Here is a 20,000-nt window from a genome sequence, read left to right as displayed (position 1 = left end):
TTTTGGTGTTTTTGATTTGAAATAATATCTTTGCTGAAGAGATTTTTGTTTTGCGATGTAAAATACGTCAGCAAATACCCCACTGGTGGATTTAAAAACAATGGTTGCCAACAAGTGTCTAAATTAAACAACTAAATGTCATCACACCCAACATTAGCCACCTTTAGCTTAGCGGTGGTGACGTGAAGTCACGTGACCGTGCTGCAGTTCCTTTATAGGCCAACATTAGCCACATTTAGCTTAGCGGTGGTGACGTGAAGTCATGTGACCGTGCTCTAGTTCCTTTATAGCCCAACATTAGCCACCTTTAGCTTAGCGGTAGTGACGTGAAGTCATGTGACCGTGCTGTAGTTCCTTTATAGCCCAATATTAGCCATCTTTAGCTTAGCGGTGGTGACGTGAAGTCATGTGACCGTGCTGTAGTTCCTTTATAGCCCAACATTAGCCTCCTTTAGCTTAGCGGTGGTGACGTGAAGTCATGTGACCGTGCTGTAGTTCCTTTATAGCCCAATATTAGCCATCTTTAGCTTAGCGGTGGTGACGTGAAGTCATGTGACCGTGCTGTAGTTCCTTTATAGCCCAACATTAGCCACCTTTAGCTTAGCGGTAGTGACGTGAAGTCATGTGACCGTGCTGTAGTTCCTTTATAGCCCAACGTTAGCCACCTTTAGCTTAGCGGTGGTGACGTGAAGTCATGTGACCGTGCTCTAGTTCCTTTATAGCCCAACATTAGCCACCTTTAGCTTAGCGGGGGTGATGTGAAGTCATGTGACCGTGCTCTAGTTCCTTTATAGCCCAACATTAGCCACCTTTAGCTTAGCGGTGTTGACGTGAAGTCATGTGACCGTGCTGTAGTTCCTTTATAGCCCAACATTAGCCACCTTTAGCTTAGCGGTGGTGACGTGAAGTCATGTGACCGTGCTCTAGTTCCTTTATAGCCCAACATTAGCCACCTTTAGCTTAGCGGTGGTGACGTGAAGTCATGTGACCGTGCTGTAGTTCCTTTATAGCCCAACATTAGCCACCTTTAGCTTAGCGGTGGTGACGTGAAGTCATGTGACCGTGCTGTAGTTCCTTTATAGCCCAACATTAGCCACCTTTAGCTTAGCGGTGGTGACGTGAAGTCATGTGACCGTGCTGTAGTTCCTTTATATAGCCCAACATTAGCCACCTTTAGCTTAGCGGTGGTGACGTGAAGTCATGTGACCGTGCTGTAGTTCCTTTATAGCCCAACATTAGCCACCTTTAGCTTAGCGGTGGTGATGTGAAGTCATGTGACCGTGCTCTAGTTCCTTTATAGCCTAACTTTAGCCACCTTTAGCTTAGCGGTGGTGATGTGAAGTCATGTGACCGTGCTCTAGTTCCTTTATAGCCTAACTTTAGCCGCCTTTAGCTTAATCTCCACATACTAACTTCTTTACTTCAGAAATCATAAAGAAGTTAGTATGTGGAGATTATCCTGCTGAACTAAACGTGTAAGTATCATAAACGTTTGACATTTCCTGCCAATATCAAATGGAAATGTTTTATTTGTGTGGTGCGAAAGGGAGGAGATGTTGCCTTCATGGTCAATTACAGAAATACAACTTCTTACACTGTATTGTCTCACATTCACAATTTTCTATAACCTCCACTGAGAAAGTTATGTTTCTGCTCGGTTTGTCCGTCTGTCAGCAGGATGACTGTAAAATAATTACTTAATTTTTATGAAACTTGGAAGAAGGGTCCAGCATCGGACATGGAAGAACCCATTCAAATCCTGGGTCGTATACACAAATTATATTTCACTTCGACAAGACAGCCCTGTCAAAAAGGTTGATAATCAACATTAAGAAGATGGATGGAGTTCAGCTTCCTTTTTAAAGAACTGGTTGAGGGTTGCAGGAATACGGAGGGCTTCCTTTAGTCATGAGTCTTAATGAGTCTAATAAAGAACGACTGTATGTAAATCAAACTCTCTTTAAATCATTTTGTTGCCCGAAGAACTAAAAAGATGCACAAACTTTTATAAAGAAGCACTTTTCCCTCTACTGTGATTTAATATCCTCACAGTGAGTGAAAATCACATTAAAGCTACTAATTGGCTTCACACACACTGCCTGAATATATTTCCATATTGGCGTGATATTAAAAAACATTTTGAATGTAAATTATTGGATTATTCGTCGGTACACATGTAGTCACACTTCGCCAAAGGGAAGTCAGAAGCTCCTAATATGAAAGCATTGGAAATTAGCTCTCAAAATATCTCTCCTCTTCTCTCCTGGAATAATATGAAAAATAAGAAATCCACAGCCAGCGGCACCCAGCCGCCCCCTCGCTGCTCTCCAGAGACTCTCCCATTATTCCAGGATCTGGGAGCCCCGGGAGCGATTAACAGCGCAGCTTCATGCCGTTTATCTGCGTTTCTCTCTGCTTCTCCCACTTGACGCTAATTGAAATTCAACAAGTCAAATTTTATTTATAAATCTCTGCTTTGAACAAAACAGGTTTGTCACAAAAGGCCTGGCGGAGCAGCAGCGGACTAAATAAAAAGATACAGCGACAGATTGGAGCAGAAATAAACTGCTTTTAGGGAAACACCACGGGAACAAGGAGGAGGACGAGCTGTTGGAGTACATTCACTCAAGTACTGTACTCAAGTGTTAATAAGAGGCACTTTAAATAGAGTAATGCTGCTTTATACTTTTACAATTTGAAAGCCAAAATCGTACTTTTTGCTCCACTTCATTTATCTGACTGCTTTTTACAGGGACTATTAGCTGATACAGAAAATAAATCAGCTCATAAATAAACATTGACATATAATAATAGGTTAAAGGGGCCTTACTCTGCTGATGTTCAGGTGTATATCAGTATGTAGTGTCTCTACTTTAAAGAGTCCTCTCCTGCTGATGTTCAGGTGTATATCAGTATGTAGTGTCTCTACTTTAAAGAGTCCTCTCCTGCTGATGTTCAGGTGTATATCAGTATGTAGTGTCTCTACTTTAAAGAGTCCTCTCCTGCTGATGTCCAGGTGTATATCAGTATGTAGTGTCTCTCCTTTAAAGAGTCCTCTCCTGCTGATGTTCAGGTGTATATCAGTATGTAGTGTCTCTACTTTAAAGAGTCCTCTCCTGCTGATGTTCAGGTGTATATCAGTATGTAGTGTCTCTACTTTAAAGAGTCCTCTCCTGCTGATGTCCAGGTGTAATATCAGTATGTAGTGGTCTCTACTTTAAAGAGTCCTCTCCTGCTGATGTTCAGGTGTATATCAGTATGTAGTGTCTCTACTTTAAAGAGGTCCTCTCCTGCTGATGTCAGGTGTATATCAGTATGTAGTGTCTCTACTTTAAAGAGTCCTCTCCTGCTGATGTCCAGGTGTATATCAGTATGTAGTGTCTCTACTTTAAAGAGTCCTCTCCTGCTGATGTTCAGGTGTATATCAGTATGTAGTGTCTCTACTTTAAAGAGTCCTCTCCTGCTGATGTTCAGGTGTATATTCAGTATGTAGTGTCTCTACTTTAAAGAGTCCTCTCCTGCTGATGTTCAGGTGTATATCAGTATGTAGTGTCTCTACTTTAAAGAGTCCTCTCCTGCTGATGTTCAGGTGTATATCAGTATGTAGTGTCTCTACTTTAAAGAGTCCTCTCCTGCTGATGTTCAGGTGTATATCAGTATGTAGTGTCTCTACTTTAAAGAGTCCTCTCCTGCTGATGTTCAGGTGTATATCAGTATGTAGTGTCTCTACTTTAAAGAGTCCTCTCCTGCTGATGTTCAGGTGTATATCAGTATGTAGTGTCTCTACATGTCTCCATGCTTTAATGTTCAAAAAGCTCTTTATTGTTCTCATACTGCCTGTGCTGCAGCACCTCTTTTCACCCTCTGTCTGAAACCAGAGCCCAGTCTGCTCTGACTGGTTAGCTGGCCGGCTCTGTTGTGATTGGTCAACTGCTTAGAGATGTCCCGCCCCTTAGCCTATCAGGTACAATATGTTGGAGCGCTAGCCAATAGGAGCGTGAGTGTTCAGTAGTCATGTAACTATGATCCGGATGTAAACAAAGGGGTCCAATGGAGGTGTTTCAGGTGCCTCTGCAGACCATGCACTAACACCTAAATAACACACTACAGGAAAGGGAACACCCGAAAAAGCAGAATGAGCCTCTTTCAAAGCTCCACTCACCGTCCAGGAGGAGGAACTGTGTTTGCCCGGGCGTCTCCTCTCGGTGTCGAGCTGACAGCTGGTACACCGCGGAGCCCGGGGGGGCGTCGGGCCCCACGGCCCCCAGGTAGGGAGAGGGGAACATGGCCCACTGCAGGGCCGCCTGGCTGGGGAGGCTCAGAGTCAGCCTGCACAGGTACCACTCCTCACCTGAGAGAGCAGAGGAGGGTATTCATTTAGTAGAAATCCTGTAATCGTCCCACAGCGAGGAAAAGTACAAACAGAACGGTACAGTGCGGATAAAAGGCAAAATAAATGAGTAGACTAACACATTGAATAAAAAGTCAAGAAAAAAACCCAAATAAGTACACATTAGTTTCTGTTGTTTTTTTGCGTCTTACAGCGGTTTGTATTTGCAGCACTTTTAGTAAACGCTGAGCATGTTTCCCCAAGTTGGTGAATTTCTAAATGCCACGCAGATGTTTCTTCATCTGCATGTGTTTTGGCACATTTTTGTTTTTATATTAGCATCGTTTCGGAAGCTACAGCGTATTTCTCCTAATGGAAATGTTTTGGGCCGTTGTAGCGTGTTTGTAGATAGTCAAACAAAACCATGTGTTACAATGCAGAATGCACTATGAGTACCGGTTGGTGCCTTAACAACAGCAAAAAGTGGAGTGTAGCCGCTGGACACTCAACAACCGCCATCCTGGCTACGTAACGGAAGTGATGCGACCAGCTGCGATTTGTCCGCTGTACACAGCATCGTACAATAAAAGTTATACACGTGGATTTTTTCACCATTTAACCAACATTACATTAGCGTTCAAAAAGAAGCCCCTGTTAATTGTATCAGGTTATTAAGCAGTCTGTACTGATTTGATAACACAAGCGCTAATGTGGCTAGCTAGCTAACAGCGGAAACTGTCACTTCTGGTGAGGGGAAAGCTACGGCCTGGTCGAGATGCACACACTGCACAAGTGTTCAAGTGTACGACACGGTACTGAAACACAACAGAGGATTGTGCTCTCGGAGGGAACTCTCTTTTTCTCGTTCTCAAACACACACATGAACCTGCTGCAAAAACATTTCTCCTAACGACCAAAAACTATTTAGTCAGAACTCCGAACCAACCGGAGATCTTCAGCACGGAGGGGTATTTTAATGTATTTATTTCCAGCTTTATTAAATCTGTAAATAAGTGTTGTTTTGTGTATTTGAGTTGCTGCCTCACTTCGCTGTGATTGTTGTCTGCTCAGCTTTGTAGTATCGCAGCTTGTTAGCTAGGCTAGCTCCACTTGTTCAGACTGAGGCATGAAAAGGGGACGAGGTGACATTTCTGTAAAACATCCGTCGTGTTTTATCCTCTTTCATCTGAAGACGAGTGAGGGAGCGTCGTGGAGAGGAAGGCTCCTCCAAACACACAAACACACACACACACACACACACACACACACACACACACACACACACACACACACACACACACACACACACACACACACACACACACTCTCTTTACGTCTCTGTTTGTGTCGTGTTTTCTGAGGAGGGATTTGTTCGGTTTGAAGGTGTTTCGGCGCTCGCTGTTGTTTTGCCTCCTTGTTTCACGGCAGCGAGAGACAACATCCCGAACAAGAGAGGAAACTTCACTTCAGAGGCACAAGAGAGGAGGAGGAGGAGAAAACACGACAACGTCTACATCTCTTTTTTTTATCGTCTCTGAAGGTCTGTCAACAAACTGAGAGCAGGAGAGGGAAAGAGGAGATGAAGAGGAGGAGAAGAGGAGGGGAGGAGGAGGAAAAGAACCCCCTTTCCACCGAAGCGGTTCCAGAGTGGTTTTCGGAGCCGATGCAAACCCGTTTCTGGTGTTTCCAGAAAACTGGTTTGCATTTGGAACCAACAACCTGCTGGAACCACTAACTGGAAATGTCTGAGGGTTATGTCGGAGGATGGGGCGAGAGAACCTGAGCGTTAACAGTTTATTGTTGTTACAGAAGCAATAGCTACACTGAGCAAAGAGACTAGGACTCAAAATCAATTAGAGTTGGGACGCATTAAAAAGGCATACGCGTGAAAGATGAATTATTTTCACCAAACTTTTGATGACCATCCGTTCGCTATCATTGCCCGTGAAGATCAAATATGTCCACTTTCTGGTTAAAACTGCCATTGTTGATACTAAACATTTCAGAAATGCATTCAGCATCCTTAAAAAATAAATCAAACACTCTTCAAATTTTTCGACTATCGTCCATATAAGCTATGATGCTAATCTATGCTAATTAACGCAACTAATGCTAATTGTGCAAATGTCCCAACATGCAGGTTTCGCATCCGGCAGTTTCTATGTGCTGGAGACCCTACTACACATTTCTAAAATAAGACTTTGGGGTCCTCCGTGTTCACAACAGAATGCAAATAAACTACAATGTGAGGATTGGAGGAGAAGAGGAGAGGAGGAAGAGGAGAGGAGGAAGAGGAGAGGAGTAGGATAACATTTGAGAGAGTAAGGAGATGGAGGAAAGAAAGAAAGAGATCGGCCTTCATAAAGTTAAGAGGAGGGGGTGAGGTGATGAAGGCGAGGAGGGGTTTTCCGGCTCACTGCTCTCCTCTCTCTGTTCTTCTTCTTCTGCGTCGCCGCTCTTCACTCAGCTCATACAGTCCAGAATAATCTCATCTATTCCTGTCTGTTGTTTTACATATGCTGCGCTGTGGGCCGTGCGTGGACGTGAAATGAAATCTGTCCCATTACCGTGATAAACATCAACACGTCGGGAAGAAACGCCGGAGGTCAGCACGTGTGTGTCAGCCGGGGCGAACTGACTATAAACCAAAACGTCTGCCTCCATCCTCCATCCTGCAGGCTGAGGAAAGGTCACTGACAGCAGCACAATGACATTTAATTAATGCTGAGTTAAGATACGGTATGTAAGTGCAGCTGCCTCTGGTTAGTGGAGGCTGGGAGCAGAGTTATGATGTTGTTCAGCAAAGACACAAGAGCGTTCTGAGCATTTTAGCACTTCCTGTTCCCTCGTCTGGAGGCCATGTTTGTTTGTTTAGAAGCCTAAGAAAATATCAACTCTGAAGATATTTTAACGTTTTGTTCTACGACATAAAACACGTCAGTAAATACCCCACTGGTGAATTTAAACACAGTGGTTGCTAGCAAGTGTCTAAATGAGACGACTAAACGTCATCACGACCAATATTAGCCACCTTTAGCTTAGCGGTGGTGACGTGAAGTCATGTGACCGTGCTGTAGTTCCTTTATAGCCCAACATTAGCCGCCTTTAGCTTAGCGGTGGTGACGTGAAGTCATGTGACCGTGCTGTAGTTCCTTTATAGCCCAACATTAGCCACCTTTAGCTTAGCGGTGGTGACGTGAAGTCATGTGACCGTGCTGTAGTTCCTTTATAGCCAAACATTAGCCGCCTTTAGCTTAGCGGTGGTGACGTGAAGTCATGTGACCGTGCTGTAGTTCCTTTATAGCCCAACATTAGCCGCCTTTAGCTTAGCGGTGGTGACGTGAAGTCATGTGACCGTGCTGTAGTTCCTTTATAGCCCAACATTAGCCTCCTTTAGCTTAGCGGTGGTGACGTGAAGTCATGTGACCGTGCTGTAGTTCCTTTATAGCCCAACATTAGCCACCTTTAACTTAGCGGTGGTGACGTGAAGTCATGTGACCGTGCTGTAGTTCCTTTATAGCCCAACATTAGCCACCTTTAGCTTAGCGGTGGTGACGTGAAGTCATGTGACCGTGCTGTAGTTCCTTTATAGCCCAACATTAGCCGCCTTTAGCTTAGCGGTGGTGACGTTAAGTCATGTGACCGTGCTGTAATATTTACTGTGTGTGTGAAGCTTAATTGACATTCAAAGTGCTAGTTTATTTGCAAGGTGCATCAATTCCTACAGTATTTTATTTTATGTTCAGTACATTTGTACTCTAATAATCTTTTTCCACTGAAAATCAGTCTGGTTCTAGCTCTGTGCTCGTACTACTAGAATATCTACATCATATTAAAGTTATTACTATTTTGCAGCAGGGTTTTATTGTGTCCCTCAGCCGGTTTAGTGTTGTGTATCTGCTGACTTCCTGTGCCAGGTGTGTGAACAACAGCTTCTTCCCCAGCTTTCGCTCGTATCCTTCCACTCGGCCTCCTCAGCCAAAGGAAATGCGACTCGTTGCCTGAACGCTGAGCCTCTCTCTGATCCGGACCAGAACTCAGTGAACATAAGCATGCATGCATACAGAACTGCAGAGGAGCCTCTGACTCCGGCCTGCAGCGAGGAAGAGGAGTGGAAGAGCAGACTTTTCCATACAAGGATGGACGTGTTTGTCCTCTCAGGCGTGAGATATCTTCTCTGGCTTCTTTCACATCTCAACCTGACGTCAAATGAGTGTGAAATCATGTTAGTAGTAACTTTCTGTCTATTATTTTTGTCAGTTTTTGCCGTTATGTATATTTTATATGCTGAGGTGATTCTGACACACATTTGAAGTTACTAGTTAAGAACGCATGAAGAATCACCTGAATATGAACGCCTTTTCATTCTGCTCAGCCTCCCATCAATGTGTTAATGCATCCTTGTGCTTTTACCCACAATGCCGTGTGTTTTGGGGTATTTTTTACTGCCCTCAGTGAGATCTTCACTCCCAATGAACTGCACCCCAGGTTTGACATTGGACATTAGCTCTCAGTATCTTTCCTCATCCTTATCTGGAACAACGTCGCCCTCAGGCTGGACTTGTTAAACAATATTTTCATAAATGTATACACAAGGACACGTGTCGATGAAAAGTAAAGAATCTTGACCTACAATATAGATAAATGAGAACTGGCTGTTGTTTTCCTGTATGCCACCAGGGGGCAGCAAAGACACCATCACACACTTTAAAAGTTACTTGGACAGCCGATGAAAGGTGAGATTAGGAGCTTGCCGGCTGTACTGTATTTTCAAGAGATCGCTTAAAAAATGAAATAGACACTTTTCCATCACTTGTATATCTGCCATTGTTGTTTAGAACAAACAGTCGGCTCTCCATGACGCGTCGAACACGCCTAAATGACGCCACAGCTGACAAAGAGCTGTACTCGAAGCCTGACATGGATTCCCGCAAAGTCCTGTCATATCTCGAGCATCCAGATTCTATGCAAGGTAAACCTCTCGTAGATAAACTGCATCAAACACAAACTACGATTCAGGCTGATGAGAACTGGGTTATTTTAGCTTTGGGCCACTAGGGGCAGCAGTGACACAATCACACATTTTAAAACGTGCATGGACAGAAGCTGTGAGATTCAGATTCGTAATATTTGAAAATCCAGCTGTCATGTAAGGTAAACCTCTTCTTGTTCCACTTCATAAAACACATCCCGCAATTTAGGCTGAACTTGGTTATTTTACCTATTGGCCCCAATAGCCGCGTTCATACCGGAGTACTTTTCACCATACTTTTCGTATTTAGTTCCGTTAGTACCCCTTATGTCGCGTTCACACCAAAAAGAGAACTTCATCTCTGGAACTTTTACCCCCATTTTTAGTGCCTGCTGAGAGATGGTACTTTCCTGGGGGAAAAAAGTGCCCCAGTTCTGGTTGGCTGGGCGAATTGCAAACCACACCCCGTACAACTCTGAAATGTTTTGTAGAGCCGCCATTTTATTATCCTGGCATTAGCATTATTAGCATTAGCATTCGCCCAGCGCACAAACGCAGAGAGACTAACTTATGGCAACACAAAAGAAAACATGGGAGCGGTGGAGATGAGGAGGTGTCGGCGTTCTGGCGATTTACTGGGAAGGCTCCAGTAGAAGCTGCTGGGAGTCCCAGCAGCTTCTACTGAAGCCTTCCCCAACTCCGGGGACTTCCGGCCGGGGACTCCGGGTGGCAGTATACACCGTGAAGTTGTTTGCGGCCTGCCAGTAAACCCAAAGCAGAAGAAGACTAAGTGACGTCAGCGGCTCATTTGCGTAATCTTCCCTCAGGGAAAAGTACTCCGGTGTGAACACGATCTGTACTAAGTGCCCTGGGGTAATAAGTGCCGGGGCACTGAGTGCCGGCACTAAATACGGCAAAGTACTTGGTGTGAACGCGCCTATTGACACCATCACACATTTAAAAACGTGCATTGACAGGATAATAAGCGGTGAGATTCAGATCCAGCCAACTGTCTACGTCTGTGAAGAAGCTGCATTACTAAAGTAAATCAACACTATTGCATCACTTGTGTATCGGAGGAGCCGCCATTGTTTTTTAGACACACAGTCGGCTCTCTGTGTCGCTTCGAACACGCCTAAACCACGGCAAAGATCCTCACACAAAGCTGTACTTGAAAACTGTCGAGGTGGATTTCCTCAAGAGCACGAAATATTATGAAAATCCAGCTGCAATGACACCATCACAGGTTAAACCATACTTTGAACGCCAATGAAAGGCGCAATTTAAACGTTTAACAGCCTGGAGCTAAATGTTCTTATTTAAAATATGGTGAATTGTGTCTTTTTGCCCCATTACATATTGAGTTTTATTAACTTTTGGTGTTTTAGGTTATGTGAATGGATTTGTTATTCTATTTAGTTAAGGCAGGACTGTTATTTTTTCCCATTTTTCTATATTAAATGCAAAAATCTGCCTTTTTAGGGAAACCTTATTGGTTTAGTTATAGCCAGTTATTGGGGCTGTTGTAGATAAGATCTTTTATTATTTTACTCTTGTTTGGACTGCAATCAAAGGCTCGTCTAACTGCATCCTACCTGGAGACTAGAGGAAAGTTTTGTGTTTGGACTGCAAAGCTTGTCTCAATCTCACAACAGAACAGGCTTCAGGGAGTAAATGGGTTGATTTGGCAAACGCATGTCTGCTTAACTTTCACAACTCGGATGATTCCCAAAACTTTTCAACGGGAAACTAACTCCCAAAGAGGACCGTTACTTTCAAAGGGTTGGGGAACACTGGGCATCAATCATCGTTCATGTGTAAAGACTTTTAGATATTCCAAGACAACCGATATTTCTGACCAAGTGTCTGCAGGAATCCCGGGTTGATTCAGCTCTGTCTGTCATCTCTGTTCCTTTCCCAACTCCCCCCCCCTCCCATTGTGTCTCTTATACATCCTGGTCCCTGCTGAACTGCTGTTTGTTGCTTTTTCTGCAACTTTCATCTTCGTCACGATCCCTCCTCCAGTTGTGCATAAACAGAGAGGAGCGATGAAACCCTAATTCCAACTGCGGTGAATATTTAACACTTGAATGGGCATCCACATATGAACATTTGGGAAAATGTCTACATTAGACCCATATTAGACTGTTATTACAACCATGTAACACAATTATTACACCCTCATTATACCAATGTTAAACCCATATTACTCTGTTATTACCCCCTTATTATACCCATGTAACACTGTTATTGCAACCATTTGAATGTGTATCTATTAACATGATGTAATATTGCCCAAGCGACAGCAATATTACTTCATTATTACACCCACGTTACGCTGTTATAACTATTATATTACACAGTTATTACACCTATATCAAACACTAATACACCCCTATTACACCTATGTTACACCATTATAACACCCGTATGACACCCATATTATACTTATGGTACACTGTTATTACACATTAATAAACCCCTAGTACACCATTATTACACCTGTATTGCACTGTTATTATACCCATATAACACCCATGTAACACCGTAAATTCCCCTCTCAAAATACCCCAGGATCCATTTAGGGGTGAACTGTTGCATCACCATATTGTGTTATAATGGGAGAATGGATGAGAGTTGGCGCTCTGTTTGTGTTTGTCCTCTGTTTATCTGCTGAATCTGTTTGGAAGCAGCCATGGCCTCATTTCCTGGCTCAGATCAATAACGTTTCATAAAGCTCTCCACAGTCTGTTGTGCTGAACACAGAACGCTGTGTTGTCCCCGTCGAACAGGAAGTGGTGAGGATGACACGTCCTTTATAAAAGAGGATAAATAGTCCCAGTGAAGTGCAGCTAAGTCCATCTTAAGCCGCCACTTACTCATTTGAATCTCAATGCAGAGTGTGTCACAGCTTGTTATGCAAAACGGGGCTAAAAAGAGAAAGGGAATAGTGCTTTGTTTACGCCCAACTCCATTCTGCTGCCTTTTAATTTAAATTCATTTGTTTGTTCGAGGAGGGGATTTGTTTGTCTGATACACGGCGTATCGGGATCAGAGCGGCAGAATGGAGAGGACGGAGACACAATGAGAAGCTATTTTCTGTCTCTCTCCTCTGAGTCTCACACTTGAATGGCGGCTGATGTATTCAGCGTGAAGCCGAGCAGCGCTGCTTCAGAAATAGAAGAACCGCCGCCTGCGAGAGCTTCAATTAGGGGAGGCATGTCAGATGTGGGGGGATTAAATTACACTGTGGTCGCGCCCACAGGTTGTCACACAGCCGATGATGAAAGGTGATTAAAGCGCAAGTCGTGTTTATTTATAAAGTGCTTTAAACAGATCGGTTTGTCACGACCTGCAACACGCCGAGTTAAAACGAGCCGATGAGAGACGAGAGGAAAAGTGCAAGAACAAGTCGTTAAAGAGGGTTAAATAAAGCAACCCCAAGATAACCTGCACACCTTCTCCTTTAGTCAGTGGGGGGCAGGGGGAGAAACACTACGGTGTTGGTGTCAAATAAAGAAGCAGCAATCTGCAACACGTTGTACAAAGAGAATCAGATGGGGGTGTATTACAGGATTTTTAGACGCAACTATTGTCCTTATTGCTAGAAGATAAATGTTTCTTACAGATGCAAACCTGTGGGACATCTTTTTAGATATCGAGTTCACAAAAACAAGACCTTTAGATAAAAGACAGACAAAGACCTTTGACTGAGTGGAGAACACTTGATCCCTGTTAACCCTGAAGTGTGTGTGTGTGTGTGTGTGTGTGTGTGTGTGTGTGTGTGTGTGTGTGTGTGTGTGGGCAGCAGGAGAGTTCAGACACACACACACACACACACACACACACACACACACACACACACACACACACACAGCTGTGTTTCCACCAGAGGGATTCTTGTTACCTGAACTTGACAGAAGACACACACTGACAGAAACACACACACAGCAACAACATGTGTGTGTGTGTGTGTGTGTGTGTGTGTGTGTGTGTGTGTGTGTGTGTGTGTGTGTGTGTGTGTGTGGGATGCATCTCTGTGCTGACTTGCAGGTGTTCCCGTGAGACCCGTGTTACCGAGGCGACATGTTATAGGTCTGTGTGACATGTGAAAGCACTCTGGTGTGTGTCAGATTTAAAGTGATTGAATGTGTCTTAACTGTATTAAAAGTGTAGTATACAGTGTGTGGTGTATTTATGACCTTTTAAAACCAGGAGGCATGAGATATTTCAGTTCACTGTCCTGGATCTTTCCCTGGAAAATGATCCACTGACTTAGAGACGTATCTTTCCCAATGTGGGACGGTTAGAAAAAGTCTTATTGGAACAAATGGCATCACATGACAGATATAGGATTAGCAGGACTGCTGCTGCAGTATGTGCTTCAACGACGGTGTATAAGAATAGAAAGCGTCGTGCTATAGTAACAATGGGGTTCCTATAGTAAAACGTGAAAGAGGCGAGTGAGGAACCTTCAGTCTGGGTTCTGGTTCTGCAGTGGATTCGAGGTGAAAGTTAAAAAAAATATCGTCGGACAAACGCTCGTCTGTTTTATGGACCCGGCTCACCATCTGGTCCCTGGGAGCCAGCGGACAGAGGCATCCTGCCGCATCCTAATTAACCACCTTATAGACTGGCCTACTTTACCTCACACACACACACACACACACACACACACACACACACACACACACACACACACACAGCCAAAGTCCTGCAGGCACACAGTTAATTAAGCCCCATTTTTCAGTGCCGGTGAAGAGAGGGATGAAAGAGAGAGATGAGTTTAAAGCCAAGATAACAAGGCAGATAATGATGAGAATAATCAATGCATAAATCAATGCATATATCTGTACACACACACACACACACACACACACACACACACACACACACACACACACACACACATACATACATACATACATACATACATACACACACACACACACACACACACACACACACACACACACACATACCATGTATACATCACTTCAGGGGACATTACATTGACTTACATGCATTTCCTGGAGACTTATCCTAACCTTAACCATAACCAACACATGCCTACCCCTAACCCTTACCCTAACCCAGTGTTTCTCAAACTTTTTCATACCAAGGACCACTTAACCAATAAAAAATCACTCGCGGACCACCTAACTCCACAAATGTCCAAAAACACATTGTTTTTACAGATAACAAATCGCCTGAAAATGGTACAAACAAGTGGCAACATGTGTGATGAAGGTGATGCGCTGGGCTATATCATGCAATCGAAAGTGAAACTTAAAGGGGACCTATCATGCAAAATGCACTTTTATATACTTTTATACATGAATATGTGTCCCCGGTGTGTCAGGGAACTCACCAAGTGTCAGAAAACACAACCTTCTCTCTTTTCCTCCATACCCAAATCTCTAAAAACGGGGCTGCAACGGAGCTGATACAGATTTGAATTTTTCTGACGTCAGAAAAGGGGTGCTCCGCCTATATGGGCAACTCTCCACCTATCAGGGGAATGGGGGGTTGGGCCACAGCCACGGCCATTGCCGCTCGGAAGCGCTGGAGACGCTGTAGTACATATGCCAGGCCTTTAAGTGGCGCTGTAGTCTGCCACAAACGCAGTGAAGAAGACTTCTCACAGAATCAGCCGTTGCAAAAACAGGGCTGGAATACAGCTAATAGAGCGAAATGAGGCATGGCTAAAATGCATGATCTGTTTGGTATTTTGAAAAAAAAACTTCACAGACATGTTTTATATAGGTATGGCCCTACAATATATTATTCAAATATAGCATGATAGGTCCACTTTAAGCTCGCTCCATTGCGGAGATATTCCCGCGAGAGTGCGGAAAACTTAAATAAATAAGTGTATTTCAAATGTGAAATTTTACCAATATACTCACGGACCACTAGGGGGCGCTCACGAACCACCAGTGGACCACACTTTGAGAAGGACTGCCCTAACCCTAACCCTAACCAAGTCTTCACCCTAAAATTAATGATGGATGATGATCCATTATGTCCCCATAAGGGAGGTGAGTCCCCACACATGGCTGTGTAAACAGATGTAGGTCCCCACAAGGATAGTAATGCCAGGCCACACACACACACACACACACACACACACACACACACACACACACACACACACACACACACACACACGGTGGTTGAAAAAGCCCTCAGATATTTCACTTAAGTATGAGTACTAAATTGTAAAAATACTGCTTTACAAGTCCTGCATTTAAAACAAATATAGTCGGAAAAATGTACCCCATTTTTCTGACAGCTCCCCCCCCCAAAAAACACAGCCATTGCTCTGAAAATAAACACTGGCTCCTTACGCAGAATATATTACAAACAGGACTTTGTGAGGAGTTGTAGATGCTGCAATGGCTTACTTTGACATTACGTGATAAAAACACAGTGTTCGTGTCTGACTGACATTTAAAATGTAGATGTTATATAATTTGTAAACTCTCGCTGCAGTTCTTCTTGTTGTTGTTCTTCAGCTCTGGACTCCTAGAGTATTATTTATCGTGACTTTAGAGGAGGAGAGCACGGAAAAAAGACAAAATATATCAAGCAGGACAGAAGCTCAGAGGAAGCAATTTTCTGACAGTTATTACTGCAGAATGAAAAACAACTCTCTGTGTGTGTGTGTGTGTGTGTGTGTGTGTGTGTGTGTGTGTGTGTGTGTGTGTGTGTGTGTGTGTGTGTGTGTGTGTGTGTGTGTTCCTGACCACTAATGTCCTCTATAAGTCCTGGTGGAGACGTGGACGATGGACCCTCAGGAGTGTGTGGGAGCGAACAGCAACATGAAAACTCAATTAGGGTTTGATGGTGTGGTCAGAGAGGAGAAGGTGGAGGAAGGAGACAGAAAACATGGAAAAATAAAGAAGCAAACGTCATCTGTATCCAGAGGTGAGGAGATAAACTGAAGACAACCAGAAAGGGAAGACAAGAAGGCGCTTTTACACGCTAAAGTAGACCCGATTCCAAATGAGGGGTGCAGGAATGAGCCCTACCTTCCTGTCCCCTTGTTTGGAAGTCACTGCATGGTTTTCAGAATGTGTTTTTGGTTGTTATCCTGAAATAAAGTCTGTCGTTAAGACAAGCTGAAGAGATTTATATTCTACGACATGAAATATGTCAGTAAATCCCCCACTGGTGAATTTAAAAACAGTGGTTGCTAACAAATGTCCAAATGAGACGACTAAACGTCAACACGCCCAACATTAGCCGCCTTTAGCTTAGCGGTGGTGACGTGAAGTCATGTGACCGTGCTGTAGTTCCTTTATAGCCCAACATTAGCCTCCTTTAGCTTAGCGGTGGTGACGTGAAGTCATGTGACCGTGTTTCCTTGAATTTAAAATATGCACATTGTATTACAATGTATTGAATCTTCAAAAAATAAGTAAGCTAAAAGTTTAAAATCTGACAGGACAAACTGTTTAACTGTAATATCTATGAACAGGTCTGTTCTGCTTGATAGGAGCAACTATATAAACGTACAAATAACAATAGGTGTGAAATCTTGTTTTATGGCGCGTTTCCACTACACGGCCTCGCTCGGCCCCGCTCGGTATGGCTGGGCCTCGTTAGGACTGGCTCACTTTATGGCGCATTTCCATTACAGTTTAGGAACTGGGGTAGTATCTATAGTAACGCAGTGTAGGCGGAGCTGTGACGTGATCTTCAATGAGAACCCCAGAAAAACAACACAGCCGTTAGCTGTTAGCACTCAGAGCTCACAGCTCCTCATATATGTTCAGAAACTAGACAAAAGTTAAACAAGTACAAACCACAGACTGCCTGTGTCATGGTGAATACAGTCGCTGCTTTATTTATGTCTGTATAGGCCGTTGTTGTGAGTGTGGACGGTCGGAGCATATACTGCGTTAGCTTAGCCAATCTCCATTTAGAAAACAAGCATTTTAAAAGGTTTTTCCCCTGCCGTCTGTCTGCAGACTTGACAAAGCATTAATTCATGGTTTTTACTAACCGGTATCAGTATGTTGTTACTTCGGCATCATTTTGAAACGTGTATTACAATTAAATCACGGTCAAATATGTCCATCTTGTTGTAGTTGTAGCCCCCTTGCCAGCGACGCTCTCTCTAGTTTAGCATACTCAGCCCGACTCAGCCTCGTTGTCTCTGGCCCTGGACCCACGATTTTATGAGGCCAGAAAAACTGTGAATTAGGACCCGCCGGCCGGTACTAGGCCAAGTGGAAACGCAACCAAAGACGGGCCGCTGACGTCACAGCCCTCTTAAACCGGGCTGCGCGCTGTAGTGGAAACGCGCCATTAATGTCCCTAGTTTTTGTGTTGAACTGAAGCCTCGCTGCTGCAAAGACACACACTGGAGGATGGAGATCAGAAAAACGACTTTAAAGCGACATAAATTAAATATGGCCGCTGTGTCCACAAAGCTCTGTGATGACATCGTTGCATCAGCGTCGCTGTTCGGCTGAAACTAAGCACTGCCTCGCTCCGTTTGGCAGAGAGGATCCCCATTTCCCACGGAGGGGAATACAGAGGGGCCTCAGTTCAATACATCCTGACAGATTCAGGCCTGATTATTATTGACACGGCTGCAGAGAGGATCAATGACACTGGAGGGAAGAGAGGGGGGAGAAGGGGGGTATATTCAGGGGCAAAGTAACACAAAAAGACGAGGAAAAGACGGACCAGCGACTAGAAATCACTATATGTCTAACAGAAAAGTCAAATGAATTCTCTCTACCTGATCTCCCTTTGAACTGGATGGAATAAGGCATCATGGGAAGTGGGTCAACTGGACGGGTCGAACAGGATTCAATGATAACTCGTGGCGTTAGATTTAATCTGCTTGGTGGGGCAGTACGGACTCAAAGAATAACAAGGAGAGTTTCAGCAATCACAGGAACATATTTGATGTGTGTGTGTGTGTGTGTGTGTGTGTGTGTGTGTGTGTGTGTGTGTGTGTGTGTGTGTGTGTGTGTGTGTGTGTGTGTGTGTGTGTGTGTGTGTGTGTGTGTGTGTGTGTGTGTGTGAGCATGTGTGTGTGTGCGTGTGTGTGTGTGTGTGTGTGTGTGTGTGTGTGTGTGTGTGTGTGTGTGTGTGTGTGTGTGTGTGTGTGTGTGTGTGTGAGACGGTCAGATTGGTTCTGCAAGAGTTGCACCAGAAGATGAAAAAAGACGACAAGAAAGGGAGGAAACATGAAAGGAAGGCTAAAGGACGATGAAAAGAAAAGAGAATGGAGAAGTGAACATGGAGCGTTTCATATTGCAAATGTTAAAATCACACAGAGAAAGAAAAGGAGGGAGGAAGCAGGGAAAGAAAGTAAAGACAAAGAATGGAAAAAGGGATGATTAAAAATGTAAATATAATACAGAGCCTGAGGTGATTTTGTTAAAGGAGCCATTGTTTCACAGCTTAAAGAGCCACGGTGCCTAACGTTGGTTTTCCTTCTATCCATTCAGTCAAACCTCAGCTATCACTTCTAATGGAAATTAAAGCCCAAACTAGACCTGATGATGTGTTCGAGGAGCGTTGGAGGAAAAGTTCTTGGACCGGTTTGAGGGATATCGTTGCGTTGGAAAGAAGTCTGAATGTTTAGGAGCGTTTGATCAGGGTTTTCATTTGGGACAGTGTGGAACGTTTCTTATGGTTGTGTCGTTCTTTAAGAAATGTTTTGGAGGGTCTCCACAAATGTTTACCTGTTTATTTATATGAGTGACAAACTAAATCTGTGTGTATTTGCATGGTTTGGGTTTTCGGAACAATTGGAGGTTTTTTTAAGACTGTTGTTTACTACCGATAAAAAAACATTGATGCAGTGGAATCTCCAGTACAGTTATACCAATGCTTTCTGTTGGATTTGGAGAGGAAGTTCTACAGCAGCGGTTCCCAATCTTTTTCAACTCAAGCCCACTTAAGAATCAAAAATGTTTTCGCGGCCCACATTCAACCATAAACAATGCGGAGGCTAAATAAAGTTCAGAACATGTGACACGTAATCCAGTAGAACAAACCGCTGTCAAGGACTGGAATGCCCGTTGCTAAGGACTGTAATGACCGTTGCTAAGGAGGATCAAGAAAGAGAAAGGAAAAGAGGTTAAAATAAAAAATAAATCTTAATAATGAAATGTTTCCACACAAATCATAATGTTTTCAAATTATTTGGCAGCAAATATTGAATTTACATTTACACCCTTTAATATTTTATTTGGGCTTTTAGATGAAGACCGCACACAGTTAATAAATACAACTATTCTTCTGGTTGAATACATATTTTTAAAGTCAATCAAGGAGTAATCTTAATTGAAGGTGTTTGAAGAGTAGATTCAAAATACAATTTCTTTTGGAAAAAATTATTGCCACAAAAAATCAAAGGGTGGCTCAACACGCCATGACATGGGAAATAATGAGCTCTAACGAAGAGCGGGATTAAAGGAACTATAAATATGCCATGTTGTGTTTTTGGTGGTTTTTGGTTGTCAACCTTTTTTGATCCTACTGACTGGATCTTTATTTCTTCTGTTTTTGTTTTGTTGTTGTCTGAGATGGGAATGTGATCTCCTATATCTTATTGTTATGTGGAGGCGTGTGGTACAGTGGGTTGTCCGTTGGTGTTCGGATCAGGGGGTCACAGGTTCAAACCCCATGTAATGTAATGTAATGTCCATGTTTGTGTCTTTAGCCTGT

At 43.5% G+C, this 20,000-nt stretch overlaps 1 protein-coding gene across 1 annotated transcript in view; it reads right to left on the bottom strand.

Annotated features, from left to right (window-relative positions):
- si:dkey-22o22.2 (neural-cadherin) overlaps positions 1-20,000 on the bottom strand; it is a 130,077-nt gene that overhangs the window by 72,820 nt on the left and 37,257 nt on the right. Inside the window, 1 exon segment of the mRNA XM_034148108.1 lies at positions 4,163-4,351. Within this exon segment, the coding sequence (XP_034003999.1) occupies positions 4,163-4,351 (189 nt within the window).

Source organism: Trematomus bernacchii, unplaced genomic scaffold (genome assembly GCF_902827165.1).
Source record: "Trematomus bernacchii unplaced genomic scaffold, fTreBer1.1, whole genome shotgun sequence".
In the NCBI taxonomy this organism is placed as follows: Eukaryota; Metazoa; Chordata; class Actinopteri; order Perciformes; family Nototheniidae; genus Trematomus; species Trematomus bernacchii.
Note: the sequence above shows the minus strand (reverse complement) of the source record. Positions and strands in the feature narration are given on the sequence as shown.